Source organism: Pholcus phalangioides, unplaced genomic scaffold, assembly GCF_987345545.1.
Source record: "Pholcus phalangioides strain wild (caught in Gottingen) unplaced genomic scaffold, Ppha-v1.0 ptg000032l_1, whole genome shotgun sequence".
Classification (NCBI taxonomy): Eukaryota; Metazoa; Arthropoda; class Arachnida; order Araneae; family Pholcidae; genus Pholcus; species Pholcus phalangioides.
Window position 1 is genome coordinate 6,826,115 of NW_028301622.1, and position 20,382 is coordinate 6,846,496.

Sequence of the window (20,382 nt, forward strand, 5' to 3'; positions counted from 1 at the left end):
TATCATTATGAACTTCGTCCAAATTTTGTTATTTTTGTCTTCTCAGATAAACCCTCAAAACCAGATGGCATGCTCGAAGTATCTGATGTTCACGCAGAAGGATGCAAATTGTCCTGGAATAAACCAAAAGATGATGGAGGAACTCCTATCACTGGTTATGCAGTTGAACGTATGGACACATCAACTGGAAGGTGGATTCCTGTGGGACGTGCTGACAAAGATAAATTAGAAATGGATGTAACTGGCCTGGACCCTGGAAAGAAATACCAATTTAGGGTTAAGGCTACAAATGATGAAGGGGATTCTGAGCCTGTGGAAACTGAGAGAGCTACATTAGCCAAGAATCCATATGGTACTTTTTTTCCTTTAGAATTGAAGTGCGAATATGATCATAATGTACTAAAAGAAATTCATGTGTTTCATTTTAGTATGCTGTAGTATGTCAAGATAAAACCTGTACTTAAGATAAGGTTAACCTGCTCCTGAAGGTTCCTCACATCTTAAATAACTAGTATGTTGAAGTAATTTCCCCCATTTAATAATTGATGATCCTGCCAAAATAAAAATAAATAACAATAAAAAATTGTGTTTTATAAAGTATGCACACAGTTTTTAAAAAGGAGAAAATAGAAGCAAAATTAAATTTTTTTATTTAATTTCAGTTAACATATACTTTGATTTAATAATCAAAAATTATATCGAGCATATGTCCATCTCCACTTTCTCTGCAGGTAATCATCTGACCATTGAAATTAATGATAACTCTTCATTCGAACATTATGGTTTCAATCAGACAACTTTCTGGTTGCAACTGACAAAATTCTTCAAATTTCTGTATCAACCTCATAACTGTTGTTGTGGTAGGGGCATGTCCCAGACTCTGCCACAAAGCTGGGCTGGAAGAGATCTCGACAACGGGATAAGTCCGGTGGCAGAGCCCCTGGCGTTCATTCATGTGGTGGGGGCATTGTCATGTCCAAAGATTGCACAAAGTTTATGGTCAGTCTTTACATAGCACTTCCCATTTTTGTAATGAGTTTTCACAATAACAATTTGTTGCTCAATACTGAACTGCTCCATGTCTACAAAATGGAAAATGTGCTTTTAATCAGTGAGATAATAGATAACTAAAATGATATTAACAGTGCTGCCAATCTTCAAACAAAAAAAATCATTTGAAATTAAAAACTATGTATCTTATGAAACACCCTTTACAATAATTTCAAAAAATTAGTATGGTATCCTACAGTTTATATATATATATATATATATATATATACTTTATGTAGAATAAAAAAACTAGCCACAAACATATCACGGCTGATCACCTAGAGAGAGCATATGAAGGTTGTTTGCTTTCTTTCACATAGAATGGGCAGCCTCTGGGGTCCTAGGGAATTCTAAAACCAGCTAAAACTCTATAAACAAAGTTGCGCCGAATTAGCAATTTCCATTTTTGCCAAGGTTTTAGCTCCTTGATGAGGCAGAATTTTTACTCACCAAACAAAATTATGAAAGTTCAAGATGGCCACTAAAGGTTATCGACAATTACATGATAAACAAAAAAACAATAGCTCGAACATTCATTGCAAGGAGGAATTCTAGAACCACTAAAGAAAGTGTTGCCTATGGGATTCCCCAAACCATTAAAATTGGATTGGGAGTACCTGTTCTGCCAAACACAAGTTACTTATGCAAATCTTTGTTAAAAACCATTTCAGTGGCACAATGGGGGTAAAACACTAAGGTAATCTATTAGTGGCAAAAAAAAAGTTTTTTCATTTGATTGAAGAATGATCATCCATGAAAAGAAATATTCATGATAACGAAACCTATGACACTGGTGATAATATGAATTGAAAATGGTGCTAGTAATAGATAAGGATAGCATGTTGGCTTGAAAAATGTTCCTGTCGGCAATGAAAAATTTTGAAAAAGTCAAAGCGGCAAGTTTGCCAACAAAAAAAAGCCAAACTTGCCACAATCTTGTTTAAGGAATCTTAGCCATCTAACCACAGCAATAGGGACATCAAAGTATTTGTATTCACCATATAGCCTTGTAATTTACTGTAGATGCTCATCCAAGTATTATTCTGTGCATATGAAGTTCATCACAAATCCTGATATATTTCTTTTATCTTTTTTTTAGTGAAAAAAACTTACAAATTTATGTTTTTAGTCTTTATTCTGAAATGTTTTTTTTATTTCATCGTGCGCTGCTTAGATGAGCCTGGACCTCCTGGAATGCCAGAAATAAAGGATTATGATGCTGACTTTGTGGAGTTGAAATGGGATCCACCTATTAGAGATGGTGGAGCTCCTATCACTGGCTATATAATTGAGAAAAGAGACAAATACAGTCAAGACTGGGCTCCAGTAAAAGAAATTGAAGGAAACATACCAAAAGGAAAAGTTACTGGACTCAATGAGGGTGACAAATATGAATTCAGAGTGAGAGCAGTCAATAAAGCAGGACCAGGCGAACCGAGTGAATCAACTTTACCTCATTTATCGAAGCCCAAAAACTGTAAGTCTACCTTTATTTATAACTGTTGCTGAATTTTTGTTCATTTATTTTTTCATATCACACTAAATTTCCTGCATTTTAAAGGAAAAACATCCTATCATTCATAACCTTGATATTGTAAATTTCTGTTCAAATATAATTTTAAGAAAATTGCCATTAAAAATATGCCATGTAACTTACTTGTCTTACAATCGATCATAAATATGTTTATGACTACTTGTAAATAAAATATAATTTTATAAATTTTACAATAAATAGTAATAGAAAAACTAGCTTGCAGTGCCCCTTTCTCAAAAAGATTAATTCTGATTTTATCCTTTAAAACTCTCAATTTTGGAATTAATATTAGAATTAATATTGAAAGTTTATTAGATTTAATATTTATTTATTAGAATTGATATGTAAAGTTTATTAGAATTAATTTTGAAAGCTTATTAGAATTAATATTGAAAGTTTATTAGAATTAATATTGAAAGTTTATTAGAATTAATATTGAAAGTTTATTAGAACCAATATTGAAAGTTTACTAGAATCAATATTAGAATCAATCCCCAAAGCAGAATTTGCCAAAAGCTATAATAAGTGCTGCTGCGGAACTGTCTCGAAGAACTAAAAGAAAAAACATTATATGGAATATTTAGTGCAGAACACTTTCAGTCAGCTGACGGCTCATTGCAAAACAATGCAAAGCATTTTGCTTTGGGGAAATCAATATTAAAAGTTTATTACAATTTTTTTTGAAAGTTTATTAGAATTTATTCTGAAATTTTATTAGAATTGATATTTTAGTTGATATTAGAATCAATATTTGTTTAAAATTTTGTAAGTTAAACTTTCGAAGTTAATTCTAATTATTAGAAATAATTTTGAAAGTTTATTGGAATTATTAGAATCAATTTATATTAGAATTAGTATAGAAAGTTTACTAGAATTAATATATAGAAATTTTTTACTAAAATTAATATTTGGAGTTTGATATTAAAATTAATATATAGAAATTTTTTACTAAAATTAATATTTGGAGTTTGATATTAAAATTAATATATAGAAATTTTTTACTAAAATTAATATTTGGAGTTTCTTATTAGAATAAATATTGAAAATTTATTAGAATCAGCACTGAATGCTCTTAATTTTTTTTCTAGTGAAACCGAGAATCGATAGAACCAACTTAAAAAATATAATTGTGAAGAATGGTCAGATGGTGAACTTTGATGTTGATATCATCGGTGAACCTCCTCCAAAAGTTCAATGGAAATTCGGATTGAAACACATTGATAATGGAGATGTCCATAACATTACAAATGTTGACTATAACTCAAAGTTTTGCTTACCGAGAGCTACAAGGAAAGATAGCGGGAAATACTACATCACTGCCACAAATCCATCAGGGAGCGATGAAGCAGAAGTTGAAATCACAGTTCTGGGTGAGGATTCAAAACCTTGCATGTATTCAGTTTAGTTGCTTTGTTAATAGATTAGAATATCTCATGTTGGCCAATTTTACATAATCCACTGGCCCCTTCAAATTGAAGAGAAGGTGCAATGCATACTGAAAATAGAAATGACTCTAGATGAATATTATCTGTCATGTTTCCTCTTCCATCAGTAATCTTAAAATGACTGCTGTATGAAAAATTAACTTATAGAGTTTAATTTTTTATAGTTACAGATTTAAAATAAAATAAATAGATTTAATTAAAATATCCTTGTTCTGAGCTGCATAGCCATAACTATTCTCCAGAAAGCTACAAAACTTTAGATTTATACATTAAAAAACATTGGAATTTCTTGGTGCTGCTGCGTATTATCTGTTGGGGTTTTTTTCAAAGAGGGTAGAATAATATTTACTGTAATAATTTACAGTAATAAATGTTTAAAAAATCTAATTGTAAAACAGTAATTTTTCAAACGGTTTTAAATGACATTTATACGCAAGTAGAAAAATGCAGTGATATTGAACATCTTGGTTTATGAATTTTCTGGCTAACAAAGATTTTTTTCATGATTTTTCTGCCTTGACTAATGAATATGGATTTCACTAATGAGCATTTTTTTTGTTGATATAGATGCACACGCTAACATAAAACAGCCTTGTCGTGAGCTGAATTTTAGTACCAATCATCATCAGAATTACTGTCACTGGAGCCTAATTAAGTCATGTCTATATTGTGTGCCGTGTTACATGACATATTGAATTAAATAAAAGTAAAACATTGCTGCATTAAATACCTCAAAATACTATATTGTGCTTCATTTAACTCTTTTAATTATTTAATTCTTTAGACGTTTTCATCATATAAATTTATCAGGCATTGAAACTTGTTCTTTAAACAAACATAACTAATATTGAACTCAGACATTTCTGGACTCAATCATAACTTGGAAAAATAAAATGAAATAACAGAAATATAAAGTTTGGATCACTCTCACCAGCATCCCTCTAATTCCCTGAGTGGGGTCACATCTTGACTTAGAACTCACTCGCACTAAGTGCCTCTATTTTCTTAAGAAAATTAAAAGCTCATTGACACAGAAAGACTAATTATCCCTTAAACATCTTAGCACTCTCAGTATAATCGGATGATCATGTTCCCGGAGTGACTGTCCGAGTTCTCCCTCTCACAAGGAAAATCAAGAGAGTTAACTTTTGGTTCAGGCGTCTTTGTTTAAGCAAACAACCAATCGATTGGATGGATAAAAAACGACTGGGTCATGAATTATGATAGGTTCAAAGTTAAAAACCAAAAAAGTGTTTTGCATCCTGAATGTCGACAGCAGTGATTCATAAAGTGTAAATATCGGGTTAGAAATATTTTAAAAACAAGACATGTTATGGCGTGATGACTTAGTCATGAAAATGCATACACATATTGCTGTCAATTTTTTTGATGCATCCCAGCAAGTTATACATCATATAAATAAAATGCGTGTGTTGTGAGATTTCCCAGCCCACAAGAAAAAAATCTAGGAACATTTTATGCTCTGATTAATATATTCGAAGTGGGATTTTTAGAACAAATATTTTTTAAGGAGAGATATACATTCTTAACATCCACTTTGGAATCTTTTCCCAGATGTACCTGCACTTTCTTTCTGAAAATTTTGAATCATTTCATGTAAAATAAAAGATTCAGATAATAGAAAATACATTGAAAAAAAGAAACCTATTCTTTCAGGGACTGCATTCTTTCAGTGCAAGACTCTTATCATCAAAAACTGAACCATCTGGATATTCTTGGAACTCATGTTTTTCAACTGCGTGTATGAGACACAGAAATGAGCTGACCAAATCACAAATGGATGGGGACACCTACGAACTTGACTGGGTTGCGTCAATGCTAGTTTTAACCTTGCAATGCATGATTTATTTATTTGGAGCTGATAATTTTTTCCATACTTAATGAAGCCTATAGAAAACCGGGAAAAATATTTAAAAAAATCTATTCCAAATTGTGTTCCTTATACAAGGTCTCAAAGAGGACGTACAGACAACGTAAAATTGCATATAAAATAAATTTGTTGAAGTATTATTACTTTCCAAATACATAACTACCTTCTTCGTGATTCAAATTATATACAGAAAAAAAATTGGATTGCAAACTTCAACGTGAAAAGAAAAGAAATGCAAATAAATCATTTCGGCCATAAAGTGCATGATATTTTTTTCTTTTTTGACTGGTTACAGAAGATTTAAATTTCTTTTTTTAATTGAGGTGTTTTACTGCCATCTATCAATGGCTTTCGATTGAAAATTAAAAATGGGAATAATGGATGTCTCAAACATGAAGTTATCAATTGGCAACAGGAAAATAAACATATTTAATGTAGATGGTGCCAATCAGCAACAGTATGCATTATAGGATTAACAAACTAAAGCTGGTGTTGGTTGTGTACATAGTGTAAAATAAAAAGATCTTCAGTATGTCATCTTCCTGTAAATTCTCATTTATCTGATTTTGAAGCTGTTCATTTTAGCCTTTGGTCAGTTTTTGTCCTATTTTATAGCACTTGGTGTTTCAAAAACTTATTTTTAAATTTTTGACAGTAACTGGAACAAATTAAACAATTTTCCATAGAAACCTATGGGAAATATCATTTAAACTAAAAAAAACATGATTCCGAAATTAATTATCTTCATTAGCCGAAGAACCAATATAGATCGTTTTCCTACAAAAACATGACCAACTAACCATTTCTTTCTGAAAGATTCATTATTGGTGAATGAAATTTGCATATGTTAATTGTATACCACCACAGATTTTATACACAGGAAAATATTGTACTTAAAACTCATACCGGATTATAGAATTAGACCCATTACTACGTATTTGTAGCTACCATTTGTAATTGCCACTAACTTAAGTAGCTTAATTGGTAGTCCCCCCCCCCTCCCCATTTCAAGTACATATATAATCTTGATGTTTTCTCAACAGGTAAACCAAGTAGACCTAATGGTCCTCTTGAAGTATCAGATGTCACTAAAGAAGGTTGTTCACTGAAATGGAAGAAGCCGGATGATGATGGTGGCTCTCCCATCGAATACTTTGAGATAGAGAAAATGGACATGGAGACCGGCATGTGGGTTCCAGCTGGTCGATCCACTGAACCGAAATTCGATGTGAAAAATCTTGTTCCTGGCAAAAACTACAAGTTCAGGGTTCGAGCAGTGAATAAAGAAGGGGACTCTGATGAATTGGAAACTGACTTATCTACTTTAGCTAAAAATCCTTATGGCAAGTGGATAATAATCTATAAAGTCTATAACAATATCATGTTATATATGCAATGCGGCTACATAACTTTTATAATATTTTGATGTTTTTTATAATTCATGCCTGCAGATGAGCCAGGGAAGCCAGGAAGACCTGAGCCTACAGATTGGGACAATGATCATGTTGACCTTAAATGGACACCCCCAGCTTCCGATGGAGGGGCTCCAATTACTGGTTATATTATCGAGAAGAAGAAGAAAGGCACATATAAATGGCATAAAGCTAAGGAGACAAATACTCCTGCTACATCTGTCACTGTACCAGATTTAGATGAAAGAGAAGAATATGAATTCAGGGTTATCGCTGTCAATAAAGCTGGACCTGGAGAGCCGAGCGAATCTTCAAAATCTGTTGTTGCAAAGCCCAGATCTTGTAAGTACAGTATACTATCAAGAGTGCCAGAAAAGTATTTGTACATTACGGTTTAGTATGATGTTAATTTTTGGATATGTATCAAATCAAGTTTTTTGATTTTTTTGTCGATAAATGCAGGGTCTTTCTAAAACTACCGCTAAAATGAAAGGACTGCAGCCCAGGGTCACGACCCACAATTTTTCTCTTACTTTCAGGGTTGGCCTGGATCCTCTTTTCTCCCTTTTTTGGTACCAGTGTCTTAAATTGCATATTAATATGTCTTAATTGCGTGTTTATACCAAAAAATTTATTTGCAACCCCCAGGGTTCATTGGAAAAACTGTTTGTTTTGATATGTAACCAAGACTCTCCATTTTGGCAATTAGTGAGGATTTTAGGACACATTTCATATTATAAAAACTATTCTTTGAATTGCTTTAGAACTCCCATTCAATTTATTAGGTGTATTTTCATGATTATTTCTTTTAATTTTTTCAGTGGCACCATACATTGATAGGACAAACCTTAACAACATTATTGTTAAAGCTGGGCAAATCGTCAAATTCGAAGCTGATATCAAAGGTGAACCACCCCCAAAAGTCACCTGGTTGTTCAATGATGAACCAATAACAGAGAATGACAAAATTAAGATAACTCCTGAAGAGTATCACACTTTCTTCCTATTAACGAAGACACAACGTAAGGACACAGGAAAATACACAGTTACTGCTGTGAACAATGCTGGTAAAGACAAAGTAGACATCGAAGTTACTATTCTGAGTGAGTAATTTTCTATCTTTTATTTAATAAAATAATCAAACAATACTTTAAACCAGTGATTCTTAACCAGGGATCCATAGGACCCCTTGGGTGTTCTTGGAGAGATTTCAGTGGGGTCATGGGCTTGGATGAGAAAACATTTAACTTCTTGTTTTTACATCAAGGTGTGCTGATATTATTTTATAAAAAGGGTCTCTGGCCTTCATTTTATTGGCAAAAAAATCCAAGGAGCACAAAAGGTTAAGAACCCGTGCTTTAAACTGTTTTAGATTGGAATTCACTTCATTTTTTTCTTCTGTAGGTAAACCAAGTAAGCCTAAAGGCCCTCTTGAAGTGAGTGATGTTCATGCTGAAGGTTGCAAACTTAAATGGGATAAGCCAGAAGATGATGGAGGAGTCCCTGTGAAAGAATATGTTGTTGAGAAAATGGACACTGAAACTGGCCGATGGGTTCCAGTGACTACTACCAGAGAGCCAGAAGCTGAGATAAGCGGGTTAATACCTGGAAAAGAATATAAGTTTAGAGTTAAAGCTGTGAATCCAGAAGGGGAATCAGAGCCACTTGAGACAACAGCTGGAACTGTTGCAAAAAATCCATTTGGTAAGTATGCAACATTTTTGTCTTTTTTTGTTTTGTTTTTTTGCTCATGTGGTAGACCATTTCATATTTCAATCAAAGTGCTCCATGCATATTGATTTCCTTCATAGTCTCCCAAACTTTCTGTTCCATCACCTCCTTCTTTAGAAAATTCCTTCTTAATTTGTGGACACCTGAACTAACATTCTCCCTATTGATAAGTCCTCTACACAGCCACGTTAGTGACCTCTAAATGTTCCGCGGATCCTTCAAGTGATCTGGGAATGTGTCCAGGCCACCCGCTCAAGTGCTCTAGAAATGTGTCGTGGGCCACTTCAGTGACCTTTAACTACGTTGCGCATCATTCAAGTGATCCGTAATTATGCTGTTGATCACTTAAGTGAGAATGTGCCACAGTTAATTTCACTGATGTAAAACTGCACTGAGGGCCTATTAAGTGCTAAAAAACTGTGCCATGTCACTCAAGGGATCTCTAAATATGCCATGGACCACTTACTTGTTCTGGAACTGTGTTACAGGTCACTTAAGTGATCTGTGAATGTGCCATGGGCCTACTTAAGTGACCTTAAAACGTGCTATGGGCTGCTTAAATTTGCTGCTTAGTAAAGTTGTAACTGGCTTAGAGGGTGGGATTGCATTAATTTTTTAAAAATGAATATATGCCGCTTAGCTCATTTTTACAAAATTAGGTGTAAGGTGACGGGCCACATCAGATATGCCAGAGGGCCACATTTGGTCCACGGGTAATGGGTTTAGCATATATATCTTAGAGCAGAGGTCTTCACTCTCTTTCTAGTGGTGAACACTGCCTGTACCCATCATCAAAAGAAGAGCATTCTCAGGGCAATTTTGGTATACAAATGCGTGAAATCAAGATAATTTCAATCCTTGTTTAATTGGAACGTTGATCAAGTGCTCGCGAGCACTCTGGGGGCTTCAGGAAGTACTGTGGTGCTCACGAGCAATGGGTTGAAGATACATGGCTTAGAGGGTGGGATGCAATTAGTTTTTTTTAAAGGAATTTTGAGTTCTTAACCTTCAAATATCATTGCAATTAACAGAAATTGATTATGAGAACATATAAATATACTTTCTTCTGAAATTGTAATTTTTTTAAACCTTTTTTAACAGTAAATAATAAATTTTTGATTGCCTGGGGGAGAGACGAGCCCTCCCTGTGTACTTCTCTGATCCCAATATGTGTTAGGAGGTAGGGAGCAGAGCTGACAAAATTCTGCTGGAGGATTGGGGTCAGAGCTTTTCTGACTTTTGCTGACAAGAGGGGGAGAGGGGTCAAAAATGACTAAAAACCTGCTGACGTAATACTTGAAAGGCCCCTATGACATATTCCAATTATCAGTTATTAAAGTTAAAATTTCTGACATCTTATTGCAATAAAAAAAAAAATTAGATTTTGCCTTTATGGTATGTATGTTGAGAAATTCAAATAAAATGATAGCCATTATATAATTGAGTACACTTCATTTCCCTGCATTAACCAGCATGCCAGAAAACAGTGAGGTAGATCACTATGCCATAAAATTCAAGTCATGGATTCCAAATAATTCTGAAATATCTCCATTCGAAGAATTAATTGAATTCGCTGATTCAAACCTTGTCTGTTCTCTGCATTTGTGATCCTTTCTATTTTCAAATGTTATCAGAAGACTGAACAGTCTTCTGATAAATATTGTCTGAGGCTTTCTTCTGAGGCCGATCAAGTCTCAGAAGTGCATATAAAGAACAAGTCAATGACAGTATATGTACGAAGCTTTTCTCACTTGCCACTGAGACTTACGTCCAAATAACCTCAGATGATACCTGCCACAGATGTGGGCGAAACGTCAGGAAGAAAATCTCCTAGATCATGACCTGATAACCCGGAAACCATTTGCAAGTCAGTCTTCTGATAGTTCAAGGTTTACGTTCGATTTTGCTGTGTAAATCTTGATTCAGTTAAAAAAATATCGCATATTAAGTATTTTTGTATGCACAGATGAAATGAGCTGTTATATATTTACTACTATTTGACTGTACATGATGCACTTGATACCTATTTTTCTGGGGAATTTCTAATTAATTGGTACATGCTGGAGTTTGTGTTCTAAGGGAATGTGTGTGGCTCTATAATATATTTATGTTGTCCAAAATGTGCTTGTTTCATATTCTTGTTGGGGAATGCCATCTATCTGCTACACTATGGTTCCAAAAGTCTGTGTCCTTCATGGAGTTTAGACATTTTCTTGAATTTCCAGAAAAATACTGGGCAAATAGGTTGGAAAATTTTGGTCATGTAAACCTTATGCTTGTACTTACAATTTCCAGTGAAAATTTAGTCACAGGTGCATTTAGGGGACCGGCAAAAAATTAAATAAGAAAAAAATAACGTGTAAAATAACAAATACACTTGTGCTATGTTCAAGCATTCCTCTTAAGCATCAAACACATGTCTTCACTCATTCGTATAAACCTGTGGGCTTATTTTTGAAATAATCAAATGGCATAAAATAATCAAAATATAAGTGCCACAGAACATCAAATTATGAAAAAATAAAATAGATATTTTGTGTGCATGCACGATTGAAAATTTTTTATTGAAAATACTTGTATCTCATTGAATAATGATCAAACTAAATTTCTATGCATGGTATCTCATATATAGTGCCAGACTTTCTGTGAATTTCATAAAAATTGGTTGAAACCTCTGCATATTATAAACAAAAACATGCAATGAGAATCGGAATATTTATAGAAAATATTTACAGTATATACTCGTGTATAAGCCGACACCCCCACTTCAGGACCACCAAAACAGCAATAAATTGAAAATCTGTGTAAAAGCCGACCCCAAAAAATCTGTGCATTTCAGCGAAAAAAAATTCTTATATTTTCATGCAAAATAAATGGAAATTTATTATTATAGTTTATGGAAATTTACAATAAAAAATGATTCAAACTTTTTTTAATCCATTTTTGCCGAGTCTCCAAGCTCATCGTAATCCATCAGATCATCACAGGAGGTGCAGCATCTTCGTTTTTATCCTCATCTGGGCTGTCATTGCCATTGTCACTTTCAAAGACATCTTCAGTTCCGTCCATCGCATTGCTGATGTAACACTTTTTGATGGATCGGATGATAATTTCAGCGGAAACAGAATTCCACGCCTCATGTACCCATTGGCACACTAGGCCAATGTCAGGTTTCTTCAAGGCACCACGTTTTGTAGTTTCTTTATCATTGGAACTCATCTATTCGATCCACAAATTCCTCAAATAGTCTTTGAGAGGCTTGTTGATGCTCACATCTAAACGGGTTAGCCCATCTGGTATCAAAGCCAATGATGTTTTCTTTGCCTTGGCTTTGACATTATCGGTTCTGTGGAGTTTGAACTTATCCCATACCAATAATGCCGGTTTCTCGAACACGGCTACAAAAATGACTACTGATTGCGGGGGTCAATATTTTCTCATCAAAAACTGATCCGAATATAAGCCGACCTCCCACTTGAGGAACGAATTTTTCCACACAAAAAACTCGGCTTATACACAAGTATATACAGTATATATTTGTAAATATACCTGCTATTCTCACAAAAATGCGCGCTAATATTGCATAAAGTTAGTGCAACATTTTGTGAAAGTTACAAATCATTTTCAGTTTTTTATCATAAAGCGCTGATCGAAAACCTTTTTTCTTATTTAGTTCCTGTCTGTCAACTCTAAATGCGCTCATGACTAAAACATGCAAGATATCTAAGGCTATAAGGAGAGAAATGTTAAAAAATGGCTGATTTCTATGGAATAACATTGTTAAATGTGTCATAATAAGTGTATTGTGTTTTGTTGCTTTGTCCCCCCCCCCCCCCCGAAATATGAATTCCCTGCTTTTTTAATATTGTTATTAAATTCCTGAGTCAAAAAAATTTGCTATAGTGGAAAGCCATGATTTTGTTCTGATTTACTTATTTATTCAGTAATGATTATAATTGATATATAGGTCTTCTAATGTGTTTCATGATCCTTATTAAGCCTTTCTTTCTCTGGCATGCCGGGGAAGGATCAGTCCCTAACATTCAAAACACCTGAGTTTTATGGCATGCTGGCTAATGCAGTAATTTTTCTAATTTGTATCTTTTCCAAACATATACATGTGTGGTATTTCAGTTACATTTTCTTCAATGTCGTTCATTCATTTATTTTCCATACTAGAGGTTCCTGATAAGCCGGGTAAACCTTCTGGTCATGACTGGGGCAAACATTATGCTGACTTGATATGGACTGCTCCAAAGAGTGATGGTGGTGCACCTATCACAAATTACATAATAGAGAAGAAAGACAAGTTTAGCACGAAATGGATGAAAGCCGAAGAAACTGTTGATGCCAAGTGTGAGACAAGAGTTTCTGATCTGATTGAAGGCATGGAGTATCAGTTCCGAGTAAGAGCAGTCAACAAAGCTGGGCAAAGTGAACCGAGTGAACCAAGTTCGCCTGTCATTGCTAAGCCAAGATTCTGTGAGTTCATAATTTTTTTAAAATAAAAATATTTGTTTTATTTCCATTTATGAAACATCGTAAGAAAGCAAAGAAAATTTTTTTATTGAAATTATAAATTGGATATATGAATAGGCATGTAAAAGGACCCAGAATCCCAAATTTCAGAACAAAAAGTAACTCTGTTGATATAATGTTCGGTGTTTAAACAGTTAATGGTTTTATTTCTTTTTTTATTTCAGTGGCTCCCCAAATATCCAACCTTAAAGATCTGGTTGTAAGAGCTGGACAGAATGTGCGGTTTGATGCAAAGGTCATTGGTGAACCACCGCCTAGGAAACAGTGGTTCCTTGGCAAGGACCAGCTGAAGAGTGGAGGAAGAGTTACCATAGAATCTGAAGATTACAAAGCAAAACTTTCAATACAATCAGCAGAGAGGAGAGATGAAGGGGAATACAAATTAATGGTTGATAACACTTCTGGGAAAGATGAAGCTATAGTTTCTTTGAAAGTTCTTGGTGAGGAACATTGAATGTAGAAAAAAAAAATCTTATTGTCATTAAATATTATGCACATTCATATGCAGGGGAGGGAGACTGACAGGACTTTAGCCCAGGAGGGTAGTAATGAATTTTTTTTAAGCTATGAATTTATCAAAAAGAGCCTGTGAAAAATTCTGTCCTCTGGCTTAACTAAGATCTTGTTCTAGGATCCAGTGGTTGCATAATGTGGCAGATTAAATGTATTTTCATATACATCTATTCCAGTTATTTTTAAAATTAATAACATGATTGATATATATAAAAGCCTAACAATAGGGGAACCCAAATTTGCCTGCTGGCTAAAAAATTGCCATATTATTTTAATTTTATTCAGTATTTTAACCTCCAACAACTTCGAAATTTTGAGCTTAATAGATGCACACTGTGACGGCTAAGTAAGGAAAGAAGGTGGTACGTTAATGATGGCTAAAGCAAGGAAAGCTTCCCAAAGCAGAATGTCTTGTATTGTTCTGCAACAAGCCCTCGGATGAATAAAAATGTTTCTGTGGTAAAAATTACCATTATGTAGTATTTTCTACACAGAGTAGTTTTTTCTTAAAATTCTTCCCAGTGACTTACGTTGTTGTTTTTGGTGTATTCTGCTTTGTGGGAATGGTGCAGGTAAATGATGGTTGATTAAAATAAGGAATTCACTGGCAAATGATGGCTAAGTATTTCATTTTCGGTGTTCCAAATTGACAATGTAAATAAATACTGAAGAGGGAAAATATTCTCGGTTAATATCATATAAAATAAATTAAGAGGCAAATTTGCTTACATACCTGATATATGCCTTTGTAAATGAATGGAATAAAATGGTCTGAAAGTAAAGAAGACGGTTGATGAAATATATTTTATCAAATATTTTTCTGCAACAGACAAACCAATGAAACCTGGTGGTCCACTTGATGTCACCGATGTGACTGCTGAAAGTTGTAAACTGAAGTGGAAACCTCCTGAAGACGATGGTGGTTGCCCTATTGAGCATTATGCTGTGGAGAAAATGGATATGGGCACCGGACGATGGGTCCCAGCTGGAAGGAGCAGCAAACCTGAAATTGATATCAATAATCTTATACCTGGTGAACATTTTACAAAAAAAAATTTTTTGAAGTTTGAAGTTATACAATTTTTGAAAATAGTAATTTTTGATGTTTGGGACAATCTTCAACTCAATCAATTAGTTAATTTAGAACAATAATTATATACCAGATAATTAAATAATCAAATCTGTGATTTAGTGCAGTGTTTCTTAACTTAACCTTTTTTTGCCCGTGGGCCCCCTTTGAGCCATATTTTTTTTCTCGTGGCTCCCCTGTCTTACCCAGAGTTTTCAACTCTTATCTAGAAGCAAGACACTTTATATGTATTGAAATGATTTTTTTCAGTGAATTTACACTGAATGAAAATTTTGCAAAGAAAATTGGCATCCAGACCAATAGCCTAGAATTTATTGATCTCCCCGCTAGTCCGAGTTCTATCAGGACCGTCTCAATATCATGGGGGCCCCCCCCCCCCTCCATAGCCAAAGTGATGCTTTGGTAGTCCCATACTTTAGCTGAAAATAAACAGCCTACATATTTCCTATTTATTTTCAAAATTAATTGTACTATACAAAATATCATAAGGTAAGGTCACTTATGGTCATGAGGCCCCTCAAAAGAGTGGGACTGACAGAGCTACAGCCCGGGGCCTAATATGGTTTTCATCTTTCTTTTTTTTTTCATACAATAAATTTCATATAGGGAGGGGGGGGGTCTGAAAAGTTTAGCCGGGGACTTGAGAAAAACCCCATCCTAGGGAACTTGTTGCAAAATGTAGGCGGTGAGGCCTGGGTGGGTCCATGCCCTAAAGAAGGCCCTGGTTTTATGGGTGGTTTTGTTGGATTCTCTCTCTCACTGTAAGTGTTAGTCACTAATATAAAAACTTTATTTCTTCACATCTTAATTTTTCTTCTCAGCTCTCCAAACCACCTGCCATGGCCCCCTTCTCCATTTTCTTCCGTGGATCCCTTGAAGTATCCCAGTACCACAAGGGGGCCATATGGCCCCCGGTTGAGAACCACTGATTTAGTGTATCATAAAAAATTTATTCTTACAGTATTGGGGGGGGGGAACTACTATTATATATATATTTTAAGGAATTCATTATGAAACGTAAGCTGACATGTTTATCTATTCTTTTTTTTCAATAGGTCAAGAATACAAGTTTAGAGTCATGGCTGTGAATGCTGAAGGGGAATCTGCACCTTTGGAGGCAGATAAATACACAATTGCTAAGAACCCATATGGTGAGTTCTGGTAAATACTATTCAAACTATGAGTAATGACAATTAAGATGGTCATTTCGTAGTTCTCTAAATTGAGTTAAGAATTTTTAAAATTTAACAAGTACAATATAAATTAAAATGATTAGGGCCTCTCGTGTAGTGCTCGGCTGTGCCCTTGAGTTAAGACTGCTCTGCCCAGGTGTGTTATTGCTTTCCCATTCGATACACAGTCAGTATTTCTGAGGAAGAAAATTGTAAGCATTGAGCTCTATTGACTCTCGATCATCTTGTTAAATCAATAGTATCTTTATAGGTGAACTGAAGGACTACGGGCCTGGAGGACTACTGAATCATTGAAGATTTTTATTCACTAAAACCTTTTCCCTATTTCCATATTTTATTTTGTTTTATTATAGGAAATTCAATTCAGCATTTAACCACTAGGGGTCATTCAAGTATTACATCAGCATCGTGGGGGGGGGGGTTCTGATTTGACTTTTGATGACAAGGGGGGGGGGGGTTTGAAGGTTGCTTACATCATCAACCACCCCTTTTTGAAGATATGAAATATTCTAAGCTGCTGACGAAATTTTGCTGACAAGGGGGGAGGGGATCAAAAATGGCTGAAAATCTGCTTATACGTAATACTTGAATGGCCTCCTACTAATCCTACTTAACCATGCATACATCTTGTACACATTCCTCTTTGGAATTTCAAATGAATGGGCACATGTCAGAATGTGTGGCCCCCTAACATATCCTAACATATCTATGTTATAGAGCTGTGCTTGTTACGTGTTTGTGCTGCCATCTGTCTCCCATTTTCTGAAGTAAAGATGGAAATGCTTGATTTTTCATGTTATGTCAGCATCATGTTGTAGGTCTACCTACTTTCTGTGGAGAGATTTTTTAAATGGGAGACCGGCTCACATTTGCACCTTAAAGCTGGAAAACTGCAGAAAACCAACCACTGTGCCATCAGTGGGTTTCCAACTTGTATCCTCAGGAGGAGAGTCAAGCACGATACTCACACAACTGCACAGGGGCTAGTGCTTAACTACTGCAAGACTTCTCCTTCTTTTCCTATAGAAGTTATAAAGAAACCCTCCCTCCAAACATTTTTCTGGTAGTCATTTGGTTTCTTGACTAACACATATGGACACCCAATCACTTTTAACATTAAAAAATAATGTTAGAAGAATAAACCTGGGGGATAATCCATTCCAGATAGTTTAGATTAGCAAGGTTGTACTGCATCTTTGATGCTTTCATGCCGTTCATTATTTTTAGTAATGTTTCACTATCTTAATACAGTAAAACCTTGTTAAGTCATCACCCTAATAAGTCGTCACTCTGGTTAAGTCGTCGTTTTTCTTCAAGCCCTCCCAGCTTTCATAGACAACAATGTTACTAAACCCTCATTCACTCGTCGCTAATTTTGGTTAAGTTGTTACTATGAAAAAGTTTGATAGAGAGGAACAGATTGTTTTTATGGCTCCCATTAAAAAAAAGAGCTTGTTAACAGCATTGCCATATGCTTAAAAGTCACCATAAAAGCCTGTGTACCAAGTACTGAAACAGCACAGTTTAAGTAACGAAAGTTACGTTGGAGAAGTTAATTTGCCTACTAAAGTTTTTGAAACCTTAGGGAATGTTTGAGCTAGACTTGATTTCTGGATGGGCCTACTAATTCAGAGCTTCAAACTTTAACAAAATATCTTTGTAGAAAAACCAGACATTCATTCCAAAGTTGAGGTGTCCTAATGTTTATTTTTCCCTGCCCGGGGCCCTCCCCCTCAAGGCAAAAGCTGATCCTGTATTCGAGATTATCTTGTAGTTGTATCATGAACTACTAATGAAGAATTAAAACTCTAATTTTGCAAAGACATGAAATTTAATTTTAATGTCCAATAGTTCTGTTATGAAGAAAAGCTAACTATTCCAACAGTTGCTCTGATTAGTCTAAATTAAAAATTACTAGTTCAAATCAAAGTGTACCAATACATTTTTTCACAATAATTTAAGTAATAAGAGCTCAAAAATGGTAAAAAATTTCTATTATGTTTTTCTTTTGCAATCTATAAATTTCATAGTGTAATTTTCATTCATATTTTAATAAATGTTGTACTATTTTATTATTTTAAATTTATATGATTTCCACAATATTGCACATTGAAACTGATGGCACTTTGCTTAAGTCGTCACTCTGCTTAAGCCGTCATAATTTTTTTGGTAACATGAGGTGACGACTTATCGAGGCTTTACTGTATTTAATTTTCTATAAGTAAACAGAATTTTCTAGTTCTCTGTGCTCATTCTTTTCATAAAATTGATTCTTCCATTGAATTCTATTATAGAGTGGAATTTCAGTTTATGAGCATAATTTTTTTCTAGAACATGCTCATAATCAAAAATACTTAATATATACTAAATATATCAAAGGGAGTTTTCCCCATAATAAATAATACACAGAGTGGCCACTCTATTATGACGATCTTACAGCTTTAACCTTTTATATCCGACATTATGAAAAGTATAATAAGAAGAAAATTATAATAAATTAAAATGAAATTATACATGTAATGATTACAATAAATATTTATCGTATAAATTATTTGGTGGGCCATTTTAGGTCTAATTAAAGACAAAAAAAAACAATGTTTTTGAAATAGTTATTTAAATAATTAGTTAGTTTGAAACACAAATTATCCAACCTGATACTTTAAAGTGTCGTCAGGATATAAAGATTTATGGTGTCATACTACTTGAACTCACATTTTCCAGTGCAGATTCTGTCATAAATGTTTTTAGGAGACTGATAAAAAATTTAAAAAAAAGAAAAAAAAATTTTTTTTTGATCAACCCTGTATCATATAAAAAGCCGCTGTGGTGGTCGAGTGGTTATAGTGACGGACTCGCGATGCGAGGATCCGGGTTCGAACCCCACAGTGGTGGTCGGCTGAAGTTGGTTTTCTGTGGTTCCCAACTTCAAGGTGCAAATGCGAGCCGATCTACCCGTTAAAAAGTCTCGCCACAGAGAGCAACAGGCCTACAACGTTAGAAATATTCAATCATTACACTTCACTCACAATTTGAAGTATAGATGGCAGCACTGAAATATCATACACAGCCCTATACACAGCACTACTCAGACTGTTAGGTGCACTCACTTTGTTCCAGACTCTGCCACGAAGCTGGGCTGGAAGAGATGTCGGCAACGGGATAAGTCCGGTGGCAGAGACCCTGGCGTTCATTCATTTGTATCATATAAAAAGCTACAAATGATTTGTAATTTTCACAGAATATTTTACTTGTTTCGTGCAATACTTGTATGAATTTTTGTGAAAATAGCATGCATATTCGCAAAGATATAAATGTTTCTTATGAAAAATCCAGTTTTCTTCGTATGTTTTTATGCTTATAACATGCAGAGTTTTCAACCAATTCCTACTAAATTTACAGAAAATTTGAACCTTATATGAGTACACACTGAATCACACTGATACACCATACACACTGAAAAGAAATTTAAAATGCAACAATTTAGTCTTCGATGAAGTATGAGCATTTTAAGTAAATGATTTGTATTTATGCATACCATAGCTTATTTTGCTTAAAACTGTCAGGTGGCAACTCAATATAGAAACTCAAATGAGTTCATTCTGAGGCTTTACTCTGAACTTACTTCTTGCACTAACTCATAACAGAGCAAGACAGTCTTTCATGGGCTTTTACTATGATTGTCATAGTCAATGACATTTTAACAAAGAGAGCCGGAAGTCAAACCTGTTAAATTATTCAAGGATTTCATTAATGCACATATGTGTACAATATTTTTAATTTAGTCTTTCAATGAAATAATCTTGAAAAAGGCTTGGGTTCAGCCCTTAACTCATTGAGAAGGTCATGGTTATCATATGATAGCTCTGCAGTCAGAATACGCAAAGCCTTTATTTTTGGTCCTCATCTAGGAGGTTTCGGTGTGTTTAATACTCATATTTTTATTTGCAAGATATCTGTAGTTCATCTAGTCAGCTGATATTATTT

General features: G+C 34.4%; 1 protein-coding gene across 2 annotated transcripts in view; it reads left to right on the plus strand.

Moving 5' to 3' along the window:
• LOC149066849 (twitchin-like) overlaps positions 1–20,382 on the plus strand; it is a 303,184-nt gene that overhangs the window by 160,179 nt on the left and 122,623 nt on the right. For both annotated transcript variants that reach the window (XM_089253214.1, XM_089253215.1), the window contains 11 exons: positions 47–352; positions 2,225–2,527; positions 3,673–3,954; positions 6,964–7,263; positions 7,372–7,674; positions 8,154–8,435; positions 8,737–9,036; positions 13,243–13,545; positions 13,767–14,042; positions 14,945–15,148; positions 16,261–16,356. In XM_089253214.1, the coding sequence (XP_089109340.1) occupies positions 47–352; positions 2,225–2,527; positions 3,673–3,954; positions 6,964–7,263; positions 7,372–7,674; positions 8,154–8,435; positions 8,737–9,036; positions 13,243–13,545; positions 13,767–14,042; positions 14,945–15,148; positions 16,261–16,356 (2,955 nt within the window). The remainder of the gene's footprint in view (positions 1–46; positions 353–2,224; positions 2,528–3,672; positions 3,955–6,963; positions 7,264–7,371; positions 7,675–8,153; positions 8,436–8,736; positions 9,037–13,242; positions 13,546–13,766; positions 14,043–14,944; positions 15,149–16,260; positions 16,357–20,382) is intronic.